At 39.0% G+C, this 17,693-nt stretch overlaps 1 protein-coding gene across 1 annotated transcript; it reads left to right on the plus strand.

Moving 5' to 3' along the window:
* Positions 1-4,798: 4,798 nt before the first annotated feature.
* On the plus strand, positions 4,799-12,334 carry LOC143885902 (uncharacterized). The gene is made up of 2 exons (XM_077389942.1): positions 4,799-5,571; positions 11,710-12,334. Exons 1-2 carry the CDS (start codon positions 4,799-4,801, stop codon positions 12,332-12,334), a joined length of 1,398 nt encoding a protein of 465 aa, XP_077246057.1.
* The last annotated feature ends 5,359 nt before the right edge of the window (positions 12,335-17,693 follow it).

The following is a 17,693-nucleotide window of genomic DNA, read 5'->3' on the forward strand; positions in this document are numbered from 1 at the left end:
GCCCAGCCAAAGAAAGACACCCTTGGAAGGCAAAAGAACTTCCACATTCTCGAAGATAACGGGTCCTCAACACTAGACACTAAATGATGATAAAAAGTTTTAACTGAAAAGAACCCAGATGTGCACCATACCCACAATCAGCTATCAGCCCCTCTCCTCTTAATATAACATCCTTCAATCAGAGCCACCAACTGATGAATTGAATCCAATTCTCGATCGAAAAATCCCTTCTAAATTTTGGATTCCAAACCACTGACGAGTTAACCCTTTCAAAACACTCCTCCACCCAGGTCTCCTTTTGAGAAGAAACCAGAAATAAATCAGGGAACAACACCTTGAGAGGATCAGCCAAACACCAAGGGTCTAACCAAAAGAGAATTCGATCGCCCACATAAACTTTAAAGCGAATAACTTTGCTAAAAAAATAATCCACCTTCAAAATATCCCTCCAAACTGTCACACCTTTATACTTATATTTATCAGCAGAACACCAATTCCCCTCCCTGAACCCGTACTTACTTCCAATCACTTTCACCCACAAAGAAGATTGTTCCAACCCAAACCTCCAGAGCCACTTTCCCAGAAGAGCAATATTAAAACCTTTAACCCTCCTGATACCCAACCTACCATTTTTTATCGGAAAACAAACTGAACTCCACTTTACAAGAGGAATTCCTCCAGAAGAACTAGAGCCTTCCCACAGAAATCTTCTTTGTATTTGTTCTATTCTCAGAACCACACTAGCCGGACACTTAAACAAGGACAGAAAATAAATCGGAATATTCGATAAGACCGCCTTGATAAGAACAAGCCTACCTCCTTTGGAAACCAAATTTCGTTTCCATGAATCTAATCTCCTCTCAATTCTGTGAACAATTGGATTCCACAACTGTTTATTCGGTCTACCCATGCCCAAAGGGAGGCCAAGGTACGAAGCAGGCAAGGACTCCAAGGCACACTCCAGAATACCCGTAAAAATAGATGCTTCAGATGACGATACATTGATCGCAAATAATCTAGATTTCGAAACATTAGTTCTTTGACCCGAAACCATCTCATAGCACCTCAAAACCGCTTTAAGATTTTGAATCTGAGAAACCACAGGGGCACAGAAAAGAAGAGTATCATCTGCAAACTAAAGAAGCAAAACCCCCACTCTGTTACTACCAATAAAGAATCCTTCTAAAAGACCCAGCCCACTCCCTTTTCTCATAAATCTGCTAAGGGTCTCCGCGACAATCACAAATAGAAAGGGAGACAGAGGATCCCCCTGTCTCAAACCCCTTGATGATTTAAAAAACCTTTTGGAGAACCATTAATGAGAACAGAGAACCATGCAGCAGAGACACAATTCCTAATCCATCTTCTCCATCGATCTCCATAACCCATTCTCCCTAGAATATAATCCAAGGCGTCCCAGTCCACCCGATCATAAGCTTTTTCCATATCTAGTTTACAAAGAACCCCTCCTTCGTCACTCCTCTTATACGAGTCAATAGCTTCGTTAGCAATAAGAGAACAATCTAAAATTTGTCTTTTACTTACAAAGGTGCTCTGACTGTCCGAGGTTATTGAAAAAGAACCAACTTAAGGCGATCCGCCAAAACTTTAGCCAATACTTTATACAGACACCCAACTAGACTTATCGGACGATACTCCGACACCTTCGACGCCCCCTCCACCTTAGGGATCAAGGAAATGAAAGTTGCACCAGTACCTTTATCAAGAACCAAACCTTCGAAGAACTCTTTGAAAAACCTCAATAAATCATATTTAACATAATCCCAGCAAGCTTGAAAAAATGCCAAACAGAAACCATCAGGGCCTGGCGCTTTATCCCTAGCTAGGGAGAACATACCTATCCTAATTTCCTCCTCATAAAAGGGAGCTTCCAACCTAGTAACCTCCTCCAAGCCAAATTTATAAGGTTTTTGATTATTTTGATTGAAAAGCCTATAAAAAAAATTTAGAAAGCAATAAACCAGCAACCTTAGAAATGAATCAATCCCTTTCTTTGGTTGGAAGCAAACAAACAACAATAACAGCAACTATAAAACTATGTATTTTAAAGGTCCCTTGGTAATCATCCACAATCTACATAAATCATCCTTAACTACTTCATGCATTCAAAGCCAATAATCATAACTAAGGCCCACTTCTTTTTGGATTGTATTTGAAGAGTTTAGGTCCAAGTTGACCATTCAACACTCAAAATGAAGAGATCATCCAAAACTCAAGCATGGATTCAATAAACACAACTAAGATCACCTATTGCAAATCGATCAATATGAAAAATAAGTCAAATTTGTACGAGTCCAAATCATATGAAACATATTGGTTTTAATTGATGGATGACGTGGTATGAAAACAAGGATATAATCATTCTTAGCAAGGTTTCGACGAATGAAGACAACTCACAAGTAGGGTTGCAACTTGGGTCGGGCGGGTCGGGTTGGGTTTTCATGAACCTTGCCCTACCCGTGAAATAATCTCGGGTCGGGTCGAGTTTTTATTATTTAGCGTAGGATAATGACTAATTTCAAAGATGGTAGAAAGCGACAAATTTTTCACGTAAAAATCTCTAGATTTATATCATCAAGTGCATAAATTTAAGAAAGAAACTATTTTTTTCACATCACAAACATGATCAGCCCATTGAAAACAATTATATCAATATATTAGAAAAAATATGCAATGTATTCATGATATATTTAAGAAAGTCGGTACACCTATGAGAGTCGGGTCAGTTTCGGATTTCGGGTTTCTTTTCTTTAAACCCTACCCGACCCAAGAACCTCAAACCCTACCCAACCCAAGACCGATGATTTCTAAACCCAAGCCAGGTTATTTTCGGGTCGGGTTTTACCCGACCCAAGTTGGAACCCTACTCACAAGTGTCAAATATACAAAGGCATCTGGCATCAAGACCACCTCTATCATCGCATCATACAATCTAAATGCCTCATTCTTAATTGGTCGAACCTCCTGGTCTTTAATATAGCTCGTGCAGATTATTTGAATAGGCTAGGTTAATGCAAATTGTGAAATAACCAGTTACTCCATAAGCTTAAGCTGTTGGAGAAGGCGTTATTTAATCTTTTATACTTTAACACTCCTCCTCACGCGTAGCCCCTCTTTTTAGGGTTTGCCTACACGTGGCACATATGGCCCCACTTTTGGGTTTACCATTGCATGTGGATTTTTGACATCAAGGAGGTTTTAACTCAGGACCTTTGGCTCTGATACCATGTGAAATAACCAGTTACTCCAAAAGCTTAAGCTGTTGGAGATGGTGTTATTTAATCTCTTATACTTTAACATAAACCAGGTTGAAGAAGAATGCCTCAACTGCTGAGGTAGAAGCTCAATCCCAAAACAAGAGGCATGGTGAAACACGAGCACTTTCTTATAGGTCACTCATCCTATTATTACCCTCACTCAAGAACGCTTAACTTCGGTATACATTCTAGTAGGTTTAATCACTTAACATGTCATTATTTTTAGAGGAATACTAAACTGAAAGTTATCCTTTAAAAAATTCAACCGCAAGAGTGTTAGAAAAGTGTTTCAAATTATATTTTACAAATGCATTTTTGGAAAATTAATTTCTTAGAAATGTGTTTCAAATTTTAATCTTAAAAGTTAAATTTGGGTTTTTTCATATTCCTTGGTACTCTAAGAGTCGTTCACAAAAGGACAAAAGAGTTAGCTTTTCTTGGTGACTCTTTGTATTCTATTAATTGTGACTCTTTGATTTTCTCATTTGAGTTGAATGCCTTGAGTTCTCTCATTAAGGATAAGTCCAAAAATGGAGAGTCTTTTGGGATAGCTTCTATTAAGAGATAAATAGTTGAGCTTTTGAAGAAGTGAGAAGTATGAAAAATACAATCCTTTTCATAGAGTTGATTTTCAAAGAGAAAAGTCATTTTGACTAAAAACTTGTTTCACTTGTTTGATCGATCGGAGGTGGATACACGATCCATTGTAGAGAAGTGCAACTCTCTTGGATGTACAGGGAATCTGGGCTTGGTTGAATCTCGGAGATAGTGCTGCCATTGTTGTCTTCCGTTTGCATGTGGGAGAGGCTTCAACTATCTTCAAGAAGCGTTTACGCGCCTCTAAGTCTTGGTTCTTTCTTGTTTTGTTTCGGGTAATAGCTTATTTTATTTTGTGCATTTGTTCCAACAAATTGAGGATAGTTTAACTCTCATGTTTAACTCTCATGGCTTCTAATGGAGTTAATAAGATTGTTCACCCGAATTTGAGACTTTTGATTGAAAGAACTTTCAGAGATGGCATACTAAGATGGAGTTCTTCCTTCGACAACTTCAATTATCTTTTGTGTTAACTCAGCTATGTCCTGCTAGTTTAACCGCGGAATTATCATCTAATCAAGCGAAAGAAATCACTGATCAGATTGCTAAATGGAATGATGATGACTACTTTTGGAAGAATCACATCCTTAGTGGGATGTCTAATTCCTTCTTTGATCAGTACTCCAAATAGTGCATGACTGTAAAAGATTTACGGGACACTCTGAAAACAGTTTACCAAGCAGAGGAAGCTAGTTCAAAGAAATTACTGGTTTCAAATTATATGGACTTCAAAATGGATGATGATAAGGATGTCTCTATTCAAGTTCGTGAATTCCAATTGATTGCTAATGATATTGTTGCTGCAGGCATGACTCTTGATGAGAATTTTCATCTGGGAGCTATTGTTGCTAAACTTCCACCATCTTGGAAGGAATACCGCAACAAGTTGAAGCACAAGAAACAAGCTCACTCTTGATCAACTTATGCAACATATACACATTGAGGAGGAAACTAGAAAACGTGACAAGAAGACAGTGAAGGAACCGATAATTAAAGCACATGTTGTTCTTGACAAGGAGAAGAAGAAAGATTCTGGAAAGAATAATTCAAGAAAATTTCTGAAACCAAAGAATGCGATGAACTTCAAGCGTTCTAGCTCTAACCCTGCCATAGACAAAGAGTGTTACAATTGTCACAAGATTGGTAACTTTGCAAAGGATTGTCGCAAGCCTAAGTATGAAAAGAATAAGAAGAAAAGAAAAGACTCAAATGATCTCGTCGCAATGGTGACTGAAAACTTTATGGTGGGAAATGAAGTTGAATGGTGGATTGACACTGGTGCATCTCGTCATATTGCAGGAGACAAAAATCTCTTCAAACATTATGAAGTAGTGGGGGATGGCATGTTGCTATACATGGGCAACTCTTCATCAACCAAGGTTATTGGCAACGGAACTATTGAACTAAAATTCACTTCTGAAAAAGTTATCACATTGAAGGATGTGTTGCATGTTCCCGACATCCGCAAGAATCTTGTCTCTGGAGCACTCCTGTCTAAGCATGGATTCAAGATGGTCTTTGAAGCTGATAAATTCATTTTATCAAAGAATGGTATGTTTGTTGGTAAGGGCTATTTTGTAAATGGCATGTTTAAGCTTAGCATTGAAAATGAAATTATTTCTGCTTATATTGCTGAGTCCTTTGATTTATGGCATCAAAGATTAGGTCACGTGAACTATAACTCAATTGCTCGCATGTTAGTGAAGGGGTTATAAATAATTGTGATAGAAATCATGATACTCAATGTGTGATATGTAGCAAGTGCAAGATCACTAAGAAACCCTTCAAATCTGTTGAAAGAACCACCACTCTCCTTGAGTTAGTTCACACTGACATTTGTGAAGTGGACTTCATTTCACGAGATGGCAAACGTTATTACATAACCTTTATTGATGACCATTCTAAATATGCCTATGTATATCCTTTAAAATCAAAAGATGAAGCTTTTGAAAAGTTTAAGGCATATAAAACAGAAGTTGAGAACAAGTTGAATTTGAAAATTAAGACCATTCGTTCAGATAGAGGAGGTGAGTACATGAAAGGTGAATTTCATGATCTTTGTGAAAGAGATAGAATCGTAAAATAATTAACTGCATCTTATACTCCTCAACATAATGGTGTAGCTGAAAAAAAGAATAGAACTCTGATTGAAATGATTAACTATATGTTAACTAGTTCTGGACTAACTGAAAATTTGTGGGTAGAAGCCTTGTTTTCTGCTTGTCATGTTTTGAACAGGGTCTCTCAAAGGAAGATAAATCAGACATTATATGAACTTGTAGACACCCCATTTTGACCGAACCCTTTTACGTCTTGTTTTAAATAATTACCCTAATAAACTAGTGTTCTGAGGTCCCAAATTGTGCCCTAGATTAGCTTAGGGTCCCACTGAGGTCTCTGCAAAATTTCATCAAAATCCGATCTAATTTGCCCAGCGAGCAAACCTCAGAAAGTGTCGTGGTACAAGTTCAGAAGGGTGGCGATTTAGCCAGAAAAGGGGTTGTGCTAGAATCTGAAGAACCAGTTCAAGTTTGCCATTGTGGGCTGTCCAGGAGGATTTATGGGTATACAGATTAAAGTGTTACATAATCGGGGGGTGCATTATCTGGGAGCTGGGCAATTTTGTAAATAAGAAATATTCCTTTCTTTCTTTTCAAGTAATAATTAGAGCATAATCTAGCTTAAGGGAGGTTAAGGGCTATGATTAGTTAGGAGGGCATCTTAGGAAGCTTCCTTGGAACCTTCTTAAGATGCCTTCCTATGTGGTTAAAAACCCTTAAATCCCCACCATTGAACATAAAGGGGATTTGAAGGGTGGAGATCAAGCTTCTAAGGAGATATTTTCCATAATGTTCTCCCCCTTACTATTGCCCAAGACCACCTTTGTCTTGAAAAATGGTAGTGATAAATACTCCATAAGGGTTGTCCGAGGCAATGAAAGGGGAACCGAATATATCATTTAACCTTGGGTATGTTTTACCTGGCCACCCCCTTATTGTGCAGGAGAATGCTCATAATTACGCTAAGGGGGGCTGTCTTGGAAGAAGAGAGGGGGCAAATTTTATCATTCCCCTATTTAAAACCCAAACCGAATTAGGGCAAAGAGGGAGGCGCCTCATTTTTTTTCTCTAGAAAAGGAAAGGCTCATTTTTTCTAACAGAGAAAAGAGCGAGAGTGGAGGAGAAACAGCATCCCTAATATCCAAACCGCATCCCATCTCCTTCATCCACCTACCATTTTCTCTGGCAAATCCGCTGGACATCCGACCCGTGTCCACCTCCGATCTTCTTCCTCTTCTCCTCCACCTCAGCCACCGCATCCCATCCCCATCGCCACTTCATTTCTCTTCTCAGCCATTGTTGGAGCTCCAACTCCGACCACCATCTCCGTTTAACCGGCCACCATCTCCGGCCCTCATCACCTCCACCTCATTCTTCACTCTTTCTACTACCACCATTGTTACCTCAAGCCCCTTTAAAACCTACATAGAAACCCCATTTCCACACCATCCGTAGCCTCAAAAACCTACCTCTGCAATTTAATCCAAGCCCTTGCCTCATTTTCTTCTTCTTCTTCTTCTTTTTCCTCTTCCAGCCACCACCCCATCCACATTCTCCGATTGGATTTTCATCCAAACCCATCTCACCCTTCTTCCACCTCCATCTCCGACCTTCATCACCATCGACCACCACCCTCAGCCACCTCCTAACCTAAGCCACCGACCCAAACCCATTTTTATTTCCACTCACTTTAAACCCAAACCCACATCAAAAACCCATTTCATCCCTCATCGTTTTAGCTCTCATCTCCATTCCCAACATCGATTTCACTCAAAACCATATCCCCATTTTCGTTGGAAAGCTGCAGAGGAGAGGAAAATAGCAGAGAAAGAAAAGGAAGTGTTGAGCCACCATCACCATCTCCTTCTTCCATTTTCACCCCATCTTCAACCGATCACATCCCTCTTCACCACCACCAACTCCGACCGGAATCCGTCCCCAACCTCATCACCACCGCTCCCAAAACCCCTCTACAACCATCACAACCCAAACCCATTATCCTTTAGCTCCAATAAGAAACCCATATCAAATTCCCCACAAAACCCGTCTCCAACGTCATTCTCATCTCCGGCACCATCTTCTACCTCTCGCCATTTCAAGATCCAAATCAGGTCCGTTTCTGTAAATTTCCAGCTACCGGCAATCTCCGCCAAATTTCAGCAATTTCGCTCCAAGCAGGTAATGTTCTATCCTTAGATTATAGCATTTTCAGTTTAAAGATCTAAAAGTTTCGTGAAATCAATCTATTTCTTTCATAGTGAGTAATGTTTAGAGCTGGAAATGGTTGCTAGTATTTCATTTTTCCTTTCATCAATGATGACAAATGAGATGAGTGTGGTGTAGTCACCAAAATAAAGGTGCCTGTAGGAATTGTTATTAGCATCATTCGGTTCCAAGGATGATGCTTGATAATAGCATACTTGTCCTCTGTTATCTGCATTATTTGGGTCTAATTTCTTTCACTGGGCTGGTGGTATCCATAGTTAACATGCCTTAGCCGATCCTTTGTGCTTTTAATTTCTATTTTGGTTCATGTGATTTGGCTTTATGTCTTGTAATTACCCTTAGTCTCTATCTGTCATGTGGTCATTAGAATGGATTTTCTTGAGCTTGGTTGAGCTTGTTCATGAATTGGTATAAGAGGTGAAGTGGGTCAAGTATAGTCATCTGAAAATGGCGAGTTTGACATTGATATATCGATATGAATAGCACCGTGTTTGCCATGAATGTACCTTTCTATTGGATTTTATTGTTTAAAATCTTGTAAAAGCCTACAGTAATCGGGATTAATGGGTATAATGTGATTAGAAGAGGTGAATTGATATTTGGTTGGAGCCTTGATGGACATCAGTGTGGGAATTTACCTAGGCTCGCATAGCTTCTTCTGTTCTCATTAACAAATGCAAAACAGATTGTTGTGCATTTTTATATTTGATCCAAAACCTTGTTTATTTTCGTAATTCTTTTTTATTCATCTCGGTTTTAGACCGAGTGATGTGTAGGAGCTCCGATCTCGCTTTGAATTTCGGGTCTTGAGTTTTGTATTCAAAGAGCTGTGGCGTGGTTTGGCTTTGAGCTTCAGTTTGTCCTGATTTGGTTGTTCTTAGCATGCCTGTCTAGATAATGCTATCGTGATATTTAGTTCCCACCTTCCCGTAATTTTGGACTCAAAGTATAATCCTGCTAGCACAGGGGTGAAGCTTGACCTTCGAATTCAGATGGTTTAGAGTTTCGGTCTCGGCATTTCAGAGGGGGTAAAAAGGCGATGACAGAATATTTCTTGAGCCAAACCCTTGCCCTTCTTATCATTTTTTTTCATCTTAGGGTGTTCACAGGGTTTTAGGGGTTTCCTTTCTTTCCGGGACTATTCTTTGCACGTTCCTCGGGATCCTTTTCGAGTTTCGAGATTCTATCGATTTAGTAGTTCTTTTTATAGGCTTTTGTATGTTCCTTTTGTTTAGAAGTTTACCCTTAGGGTTAGAAGCTTTTCATCTATCGTTTGTTTAGGGTTTTCCCTCGCTGGTTAGATATCGTCTCCTTTGGAGATTGATTAGGGTTCGTTAGTTTTGTTTTCGTCTCTTCGAGATTGTTCTTTTCTTTGGGATTTTAGTCCCCCCTGTTTTGGTTTCTTTCCCCTTAGGCTTTAGGGATCCCGCTTCCCTCTAAATTACTCTACCGCGATATGGTGGGTAAGGAGGCTCTTCTATCGGATCCCCTTTAGCCGAAGGGTGTTAACACACTTTGAAAATATCAAAAACCTTTTAAAAAAAATCTAAAGTGTTGAGTTTTATAGCGTATTAGGAGAGTTCATTTCGAACTACGTTGGCTTGATCCTCTCTCACGAGGTACGTAGTGCAGCTTGGGATCTTTATCCCAAGTCCAGCCAAACTTTTGTAAATAGCATTTTAAACCTTTTTGAATAAACAACTTTAAAACCTTGTTTTCAAAAGCTCTTCCTCTAGAGTTAGGAGTTTGTCCTAGATAGAGAGTTTTAGAGTTAAGAGTTTGTCTCTTGTTGTGTCCTTGTTGTGTGTTTGTGTTAGAGTTAGGAGTTTTTCCTAGCTAGGAACACCTCCGTCCGGTTAGTTGGCGATTCACATCGCCGACTGATGACTAGGTCTTTGATACGTTAGCAATCCTATTATTTTCCTTAAGGCATACAGCCTAGTTACACGTAGGTGTAGGAACCACCTGCATTAGGTTAGGGCTAACCTGCATTCAGTTAGGGCATATAGGGTGTTCTAAAATCTACAATCCATTGGAATTTAAACAATCGCACAAGAAGCTTTAAGAACTAGTCCGGTCTTTTAGATCGAGTCTAAGATAGATGTCTAGGTGTCTTAGGCATCATAGTTTAGAATAGGTGTGAAGAACTACGTTGTCTTGATTCTCGTGGAGGCAAGGATACGTAGGCTTCTTTGGATGAACATCAGACCATCCAAGGACTCGGGCGAAATCGTTAGAGTCTTAGGGTCTGTTATTAGCACTTGAGGGTTTATGTTTGCATATTGATGATGATTTTCGCATAGGATCATGATAGCGTGTGTTCATTTCCTTGCTTATTTACGTGCTTAGCTATAGTATTTACCTGCTTATGTGTTTTACCTAGTTTTTAGTTGTAGCTCTCACCTGCTTAGTTGTAGTTCTCACGTGCTTAGCTGTAATTCTCTATCTTTATCAGGTTTTTTATTATTATCTTTTACTATCATCTACTGACGTTTGCTCATTGCACAGGTTTATCCTCTTAGCTGTAACACTTCACTGTATTACTGCATTTTTTTATCTATCATTTACTGCTTTCTAGATGGGATGCGTTAGGATTTTATATTAGGCGCTATGTCTTCGCCCCATTGTAAATAGGCGTTATGTGCACGCCATAGGTTTTTATTTCATTATTCTATTAGTTGCCTGGCATTTTTGTTTGTTCCTTATTTCATTTACTATTCATGATCAACTGCTAATTTTAGATTCCCTTTCTTGTACTGATCCTATACCTTTAGCTGTAGCATGTATGTGTTTGTTCACCAGAACTTAGACACAAGTTAGGCATGTCACTCATAACCTAGCTGTCATTAGGTGACACATCTTTTATTTTATTTTGTGTGTGCTTATTATTTTATCCTCTGGTCATGCATGATTAGGTAGACGTCTTCCCAGGGATATTTTGTTCTCATTTCACATGATTTTGCCCAAAAATTCTTCGAAGTTAATAAATAAATGGCAGAAGAGACCAAGTGTTCGCACTCGGGCGAATTGGGAGTGCTCTTCAGACCTTCTCCATTCGTCATCAGGCACGGATCTTTTGTATCTCTGGTTATCCATTGCAAACAGAGCATTTGTTTTGGTTCCATGGCGTATCCATGGATGGCGACTCTGAGTTATTTTTAGATATATCTCGGTTTCGAGCCCTGGCTCCGGATCAGGATGTATCTCTTTCTTTTTATATCGCCACTCATGCTATGCTGTGAGGGTGGCAACAGTTTCGAGAGTTCCTTAGTAAAGCTCTCCTTCACGATGTGGAGATCTAGAGGATGTAGGGACTCGTTTCCTCATCATCCTCGGATCGGGGTCCACAGAACTGTGGAATGGCAGAATCAAATATCTCTTATTTCAGAGTTTGGGGATGTTTAGCTCACGTGCGGTTGCCAGATAAGGATACTCCGAAGCTCGGCTATAGAGGAGTTGATTGTATTTTTATTGGTTATTCTACAACCAGTAAAGTTATTGATTTCTGAATCTGGAAACTCTGTATCCTCACATTATTGTTGAATCAGTGCATGCAAATTTGACAGAAAAGTTGAAGCTGGTTCTTCAAGTGAACTGAAGAGAAAAGTTGTTGAATCACCAAAAAGGGTTACTCCTAGACAAAGTTCAAGGGTTGTTACTCCTAAAATATTTGGACCTGATTTCTGCACTCTCATGGTGGATAAGGATCCAGATACATATTCTGAAGCTATGTCTTCTAATGATGCTCTTTTCTGGCGTGAAGCTATTGATGATGAAATGCATTCAATCATGTCTAACAACACTTGGATTTTGATAGATCCTCCAACAGGTTGTAAACCTATTGGTTGCAAATGGATCCTCAAAAGGAAATTCAAGGCTGAGGGCTTGTTGGACAAGTTGAAGGCCGGATTGGTTGCTAAAGGGTACAGGCAAAAGAAAGAGTTTGATTATTTTGATACTTTTGCTCTGGTAGCAAGGATTACTTCTGTAAGGCTTCTTATTGCTTTGACTGCTATTCATAAACTGGTTATTCATCAGATGGATGTTAAAACAGCATTCCTTAATGGTGATTTGGAGGAAGAAGTCTACATGGAGCAGCCTGAAGGATTTATCACTCCTGGACAAGAGCACAAGGTTTGCAAGCTATTGAAATCTCTTTATGGCTTGAAATAGGCTCCTAAGCAGTGGCATGAGAAGTTCAGAAGTGTGATGTTATCCAACGGCTATATGATCAATGGAGGAGACATCTGCATCTTCAGCAAGTTCAAAGATAATTCAGGTGTTCTTATATGCTTGTATGTGGATGATATGCTCATCTTTGGTACCAACTTTGAAAAGGTTATTGAAGCTAAGAGTTTTCTTGCTTCGAATTTTAGCATGAAGGACCTTGGGGAAGCAGATATGATTCTGGGAATCAAGATTGTCAGATCTCTGAATAATATTGTTATTATGCAATCAAGTTATATTGAGAAGATTCTCAAGAGATTCAATCATTTTGATGATACACCTGCTCCTACTCCTTTTGACCCAAGTGTCAAGCTGCTTCGCAACAATGGTCAAGCTATTGAACAACTTGAGTATTCGAAGATTATTAGCAGTCTTATGTATACTATGTGTTGTACCAGGCCAAACATTGCTTATGCTATTGGCACACTGAGCAAGTATATAAGTAATCCAAGGAGAGATCACTGGAATGCTCTTATACGCTTATTGAGGTACTTGAAGGGTATTTTAAGTTATGGACTGCATTATGGTAGCTTCCCAGCAGTTATTGAAGGCTATAGTGATGCTACATGGAATTCTGATAAAGAGGATTCTGTATCTGTGACTGCCTGGATATTCTCTTTGGGTGGAGCTGCGATTTCTTGGAAATCAAAGAGGCAGACATGTATTACTCACTCCACTCTGGAATCAGAATTCATTGCATTGTCTTCTGCTGGAGAGGTAGCTGATTGGCTAAGAAGCATTTTGGTTGATATACCAACATGGAGTAAGCCAATACCACCTTTGACAGTGTATTGTGATAACAAGGCTGCTTTGTTTCGGGCAAGTAGCGAGTGCTATAATGGCAAATCTAGACAAGTTTGTCTAAAGCACAATCATGTGAGAAGGCTCCTGACTGATGGTATTATAGCCATTCAGTATGTTAAATCAAGATTAAATTTGGCGGATCCTTTGTCAAAGGGTTTGGGCAGAGACTTTGTATCTGATACATCGAAGGGGATGGGTTTAAAGCCTATTGAAATGTAAGTTGTACATTATGGATACCCAACCCAATTGATATTCTCCTGGGTTTTCAATGGGAAGAACGAAATAATGTTACAGCTATTGGTGCACATGAATAAGATTTCTTATTTTCCCTCCCTATGATGTGTATGTGCATGATCATGTTTGAGATAGAGGTTGAGAATTCAATTCTCTTAATGAATCTATAGACCCATGGTTTGGTTAGAGTTGACAGGACAACTCTTGATAGATTCACCGAATGAAACTTGCATGTGAGAGGTTGAGAATATAGTTCTCTTAATGAAATATCCATAGCTGTATGGCGGGGTTTGCAAGTTAACCCTTGATGGATTCACCGATCTGAGTGTGGAAGTTTGGCCGCTTCCTATAGGATTTAAAGGCTTTAATCCTTAGAGCACTCAGAATATTGGATTCTAGACATATGGCCGTAACGTGTCGGGCTTTAGTACTTCATCTCCAAAATTGAAGTGTGTGTGATATATTTCTGATTTGATAACATGGTTCTTAGTTCAAGGCTTTGTCCACTAAAATCTTAGATGAATCAAGAAACATATTCACTAGGCAGTGGTTCAAGTCCAAAAGACACCATTGTTGATGTACATGACTGTGCCGATCAAAACTATATTTAAAACAAGTGGGGGTTTGTTAGAAATGTGTTTCAAATTATAATCTTAAAAGTTAAATTTGGATTTTTTTCATATTCCTTGGTACTCTAAGAGTCATTCACAAAAAGACAAAAGAGTTAGCTTTTCTTGGTGATTCTTTGTATTCTATTAATGGTGACTCTTTGATTTTCTCATTTGAGTTGAATGCCTTGAGTTCTCTCATTAAGGGTAAGTCCAAAAATGGAGAGTCTTTGGGATAGCTTCTATTAAGAGATAAATAGTTGAGCTTTTGAAGAAGTGAGAAGTATGAAAAATACAATCCTTTTCATAGAGTTGATTTTCAAAGAGAAAAGTCATTTTGACTAAAAACTTGTTTTACTTATTTGATCGATCGGAGGTGGATACACGATCCATTGTAGAGAAGTGCAACTCTCTTGGATGTATATGGAATCTGGGCTTGGTTGAATCCCGGAGATAGTGCTGCCATTATTGTCTTCCGTTTGCATGTAGAAGAGGCTTCAACTATCTTCAAGAAGCGTTTACGCGCCTCTAAGTCTTAGTTCTTTCTTGTTTTGTTTCGGGTTATATCTTATTTTATTTTGTGCATTTGTTCCAACAAAGAGTTCCCCATTGGATACTGTCACTCAACCTCAATTACAATGGTACTAACAAGTGCAAAATTAAAGAAATGATAAATGGTTGGGTGATGAGGATACAATGAAATGCCCTGTTTTTGCTCGGACGCCAATAAGTTTAGCATTCCTTTTATGTTTTAAGCCTAAAAAACGCAACAGAAAACCTAATGGATCATTTCGTTATCTAAATAATTAATAAAATAATCTCATTTAAGGTTGTTGATTTCTTTGTCTTTTTTCTTGTTTTGTTTTTCTCTTTTCTACTAACGTTACTGAAAAAGATAGGGATGTGATATATTTGCCCCAATTTTCTTTCATGGGCCATCCCACTCTATTATATCGTATTTATGACTACTCTATTACACAGCAAGGGGTTGCCCGGTGAATTAAAAGGGGCTAATATATCTATTCCCAAAGGATAATATGAACAACTTTACCCACGCTACAAGTATAACAGGCCAACTGACTGCGTGGCCAGCAATCAACGTTCAATATACAAATACCACACCAATTTGGTGATGAGGATTATCTTCTTCTTTTTTCTTTGGCTATGATTATGCACTTACCCACAAAGTCAATTTTCCTATTACAAACTGAAAAATGCTATCCTAACACTCACTGATAGTAATCTTTTTCCTAACAATCACCAATGGGCCCCCACATGTGCCACTTTTATTTGGTCCGTTGATCGATTGCGCAACCATAATTTCAGCCAATTTCAATCGATCTGACGATCCTCACTCCTTGATCTAAATCAGTGGTTATCTACTTATTACAGGAATTAATCAAATTTAGAGATGTATTTAGAGTGCAACTACATTGTAAATCAGTATAGACAACTTGGTGAAGCATCTTTGTATTGATTAATTTTATTAAAACTATGATTTGGACAAAGTATGTAATAATCATCATCACAATCCTACTAAAACCCCATTATCTAATTTATAAAGATATTCTTAAAAAATAGTAAAGCATAAACTAGAAAGTACCCAAAAGTTTCTTCACAAAGAACTACCTCCCCTAAGAAAAGAAAAAGTTAGTTAGACGCAGAAAAAGATATCAGTGAGGAATATATCTTACGGTCAGACTCATCTTTCGATGTGAACACATCAACAAAAGCAAAATAAATAGGGAAATGTTATCAGTACTACTAGGGGTGGACATGGTTCCGGTTCAACCCGAAGAACCGAACCGAACCAAACCGGCCTATTTGGTCAGTTCAGTTCAGTTAGGTTCTAGTATTTGCTGGTTTGGGTCCGGTTCTGGGTTCCTGGAACCGTGAGAATGCGGTTCGGTTCTGGGTTTGGGATCCTGGAACTTTACACTTACTGCTTGAGGATAAATTCACCCACTCCTTCCCCTCACGTTTTGCTTTGCCTTTTAAAGTTTTAATCGTAAGTTATTTAAAAAGAATAAAATCTCAATCATTATGTGGAAAAATTTATAAAAGAAAGGTTGGGTAAACCCAGAACCGAACCGAACAAATTCGATTCTGGTTCGGTTCAATTCGATTCCAAAGATATATGGTTCGGTTCTGGTTTCAAATTCTGGGAACCGATTGCATATGGTTCGGTTCTAGGTATACCCCGGAACCGAACCAAACCATGTCCACCCCTACGTACTACTGTATTTTGATGAAGACACACCTCATTTTATTAAAAGTATGGTATGGCCCGCACCATTGGATGATCCAAACCGTCCATTAGATAGGTCACAGCCTAAATAGGTTTTGCCCCAAAACTCATTTTTATAGGTTGATCCTAACCATCCAATCCATAAAGGGTTAGGATCAACCCTCTAACATTCAGATCATAGGGTTAGGATCAACCTATGGAAATGATTTTAAGGGCACAACTTATTTAGGCTGTGGCCCATCTAATGGACGGTTTGGATCAACCTATGGTGCGGGCCATACCGTACTTTTAAGTTTTAATAAAGTGAGGAGTGTCTTCACTACCTGAATGAGAGTAAAATCAGTCACTACCTGAATGAGATGCAGAGCATCGTGAATCAGCTTGCCACTATGAAGATGGTGCTAGATAATGAGGTAGAAGCACTGTTATTGCTAACCTCATTGCCTAACAATTGGGAGACTCTTGTCGTATCCCTTAGCAACTCGGCGCCGGATGAAATTGTCACCATGAGCCAAGTTACAAGCAGTTTGTTGAATGAAGAAGTGAGAAGAAAATCTACAGATTCCTCCCACTCCCAGGCTTTAGTCACTGAAGAACGGGGGAGATCAAAGGACATGAAAAATTACAGCCGAAGCAAATCAAGAGGAAGATCCAAGTCAAGAAGTGAAATAGTTTGTTTTCATTGCAGGAACCTTGGACATATAAAGAAGGATTGCAGAATATACAAAAGTGAGCAAAAGAAGGAAAAAAATGGCCAAGGAAATAGAGAAACTCAAGAAACCACCGAAGTGGCATCGAGTGAAGTTGTGATCTTCTCAATATGTGGTGAAAGTTGTGTTAGCACAGCATCTGATGGGTCGAATTGGGTAGTTGACTCAAGAGCCTCCTTCCATGCCACCTCACACAGAGAATTCTTTTACCACGTACAAGTCGGGCGACTTTGGTTCGGTAAAGATGGGAAATGATGGCGTATCAAAGATTATTGGCATTAGTGATGTTCGCATTACTACCAATGTTGGTTGCAAGTTGATACTTAAAGATGTGAGGCATGTTCCTGATCTCAGATTGAATCACATCTCAACGGGAAAGCTTGAGGATGAAGGGTAAGTATAACAGTTTGGCAATAGACTGTGGAAGTTGAAAAAATGCTCTCTTGTTGTGGCAAGGGACAAGAAGTGTTGCTTCCTCTATAAGACAGAAGGTTTGCTATCTAAGGGCGAGATAAATGCCTTTGAAGAATCTCAACCAGATTTATGGCATCGGCGACTTGGGCACTTGAGTGAGAAGGGTTTGGAGATTTTGGTGAAGAACAATTCCCTTCCAAAACTCAAAGGTACGTCCTTAACTCCTTGTGATCATTGTTTAGTTGGAAAACAACACAGAGTTTCTTTCTCGCATTCTAAAGCTAACC

Source organism: Tasmannia lanceolata, unplaced genomic scaffold, assembly GCF_043159265.1.
Source record: "Tasmannia lanceolata isolate RefF3 unplaced genomic scaffold, GAP_Taslan_0.1 ptg000011l, whole genome shotgun sequence".
Taxonomy (NCBI): domain Eukaryota; kingdom Viridiplantae; phylum Streptophyta; class Magnoliopsida; order Canellales; family Winteraceae; genus Tasmannia; species Tasmannia lanceolata.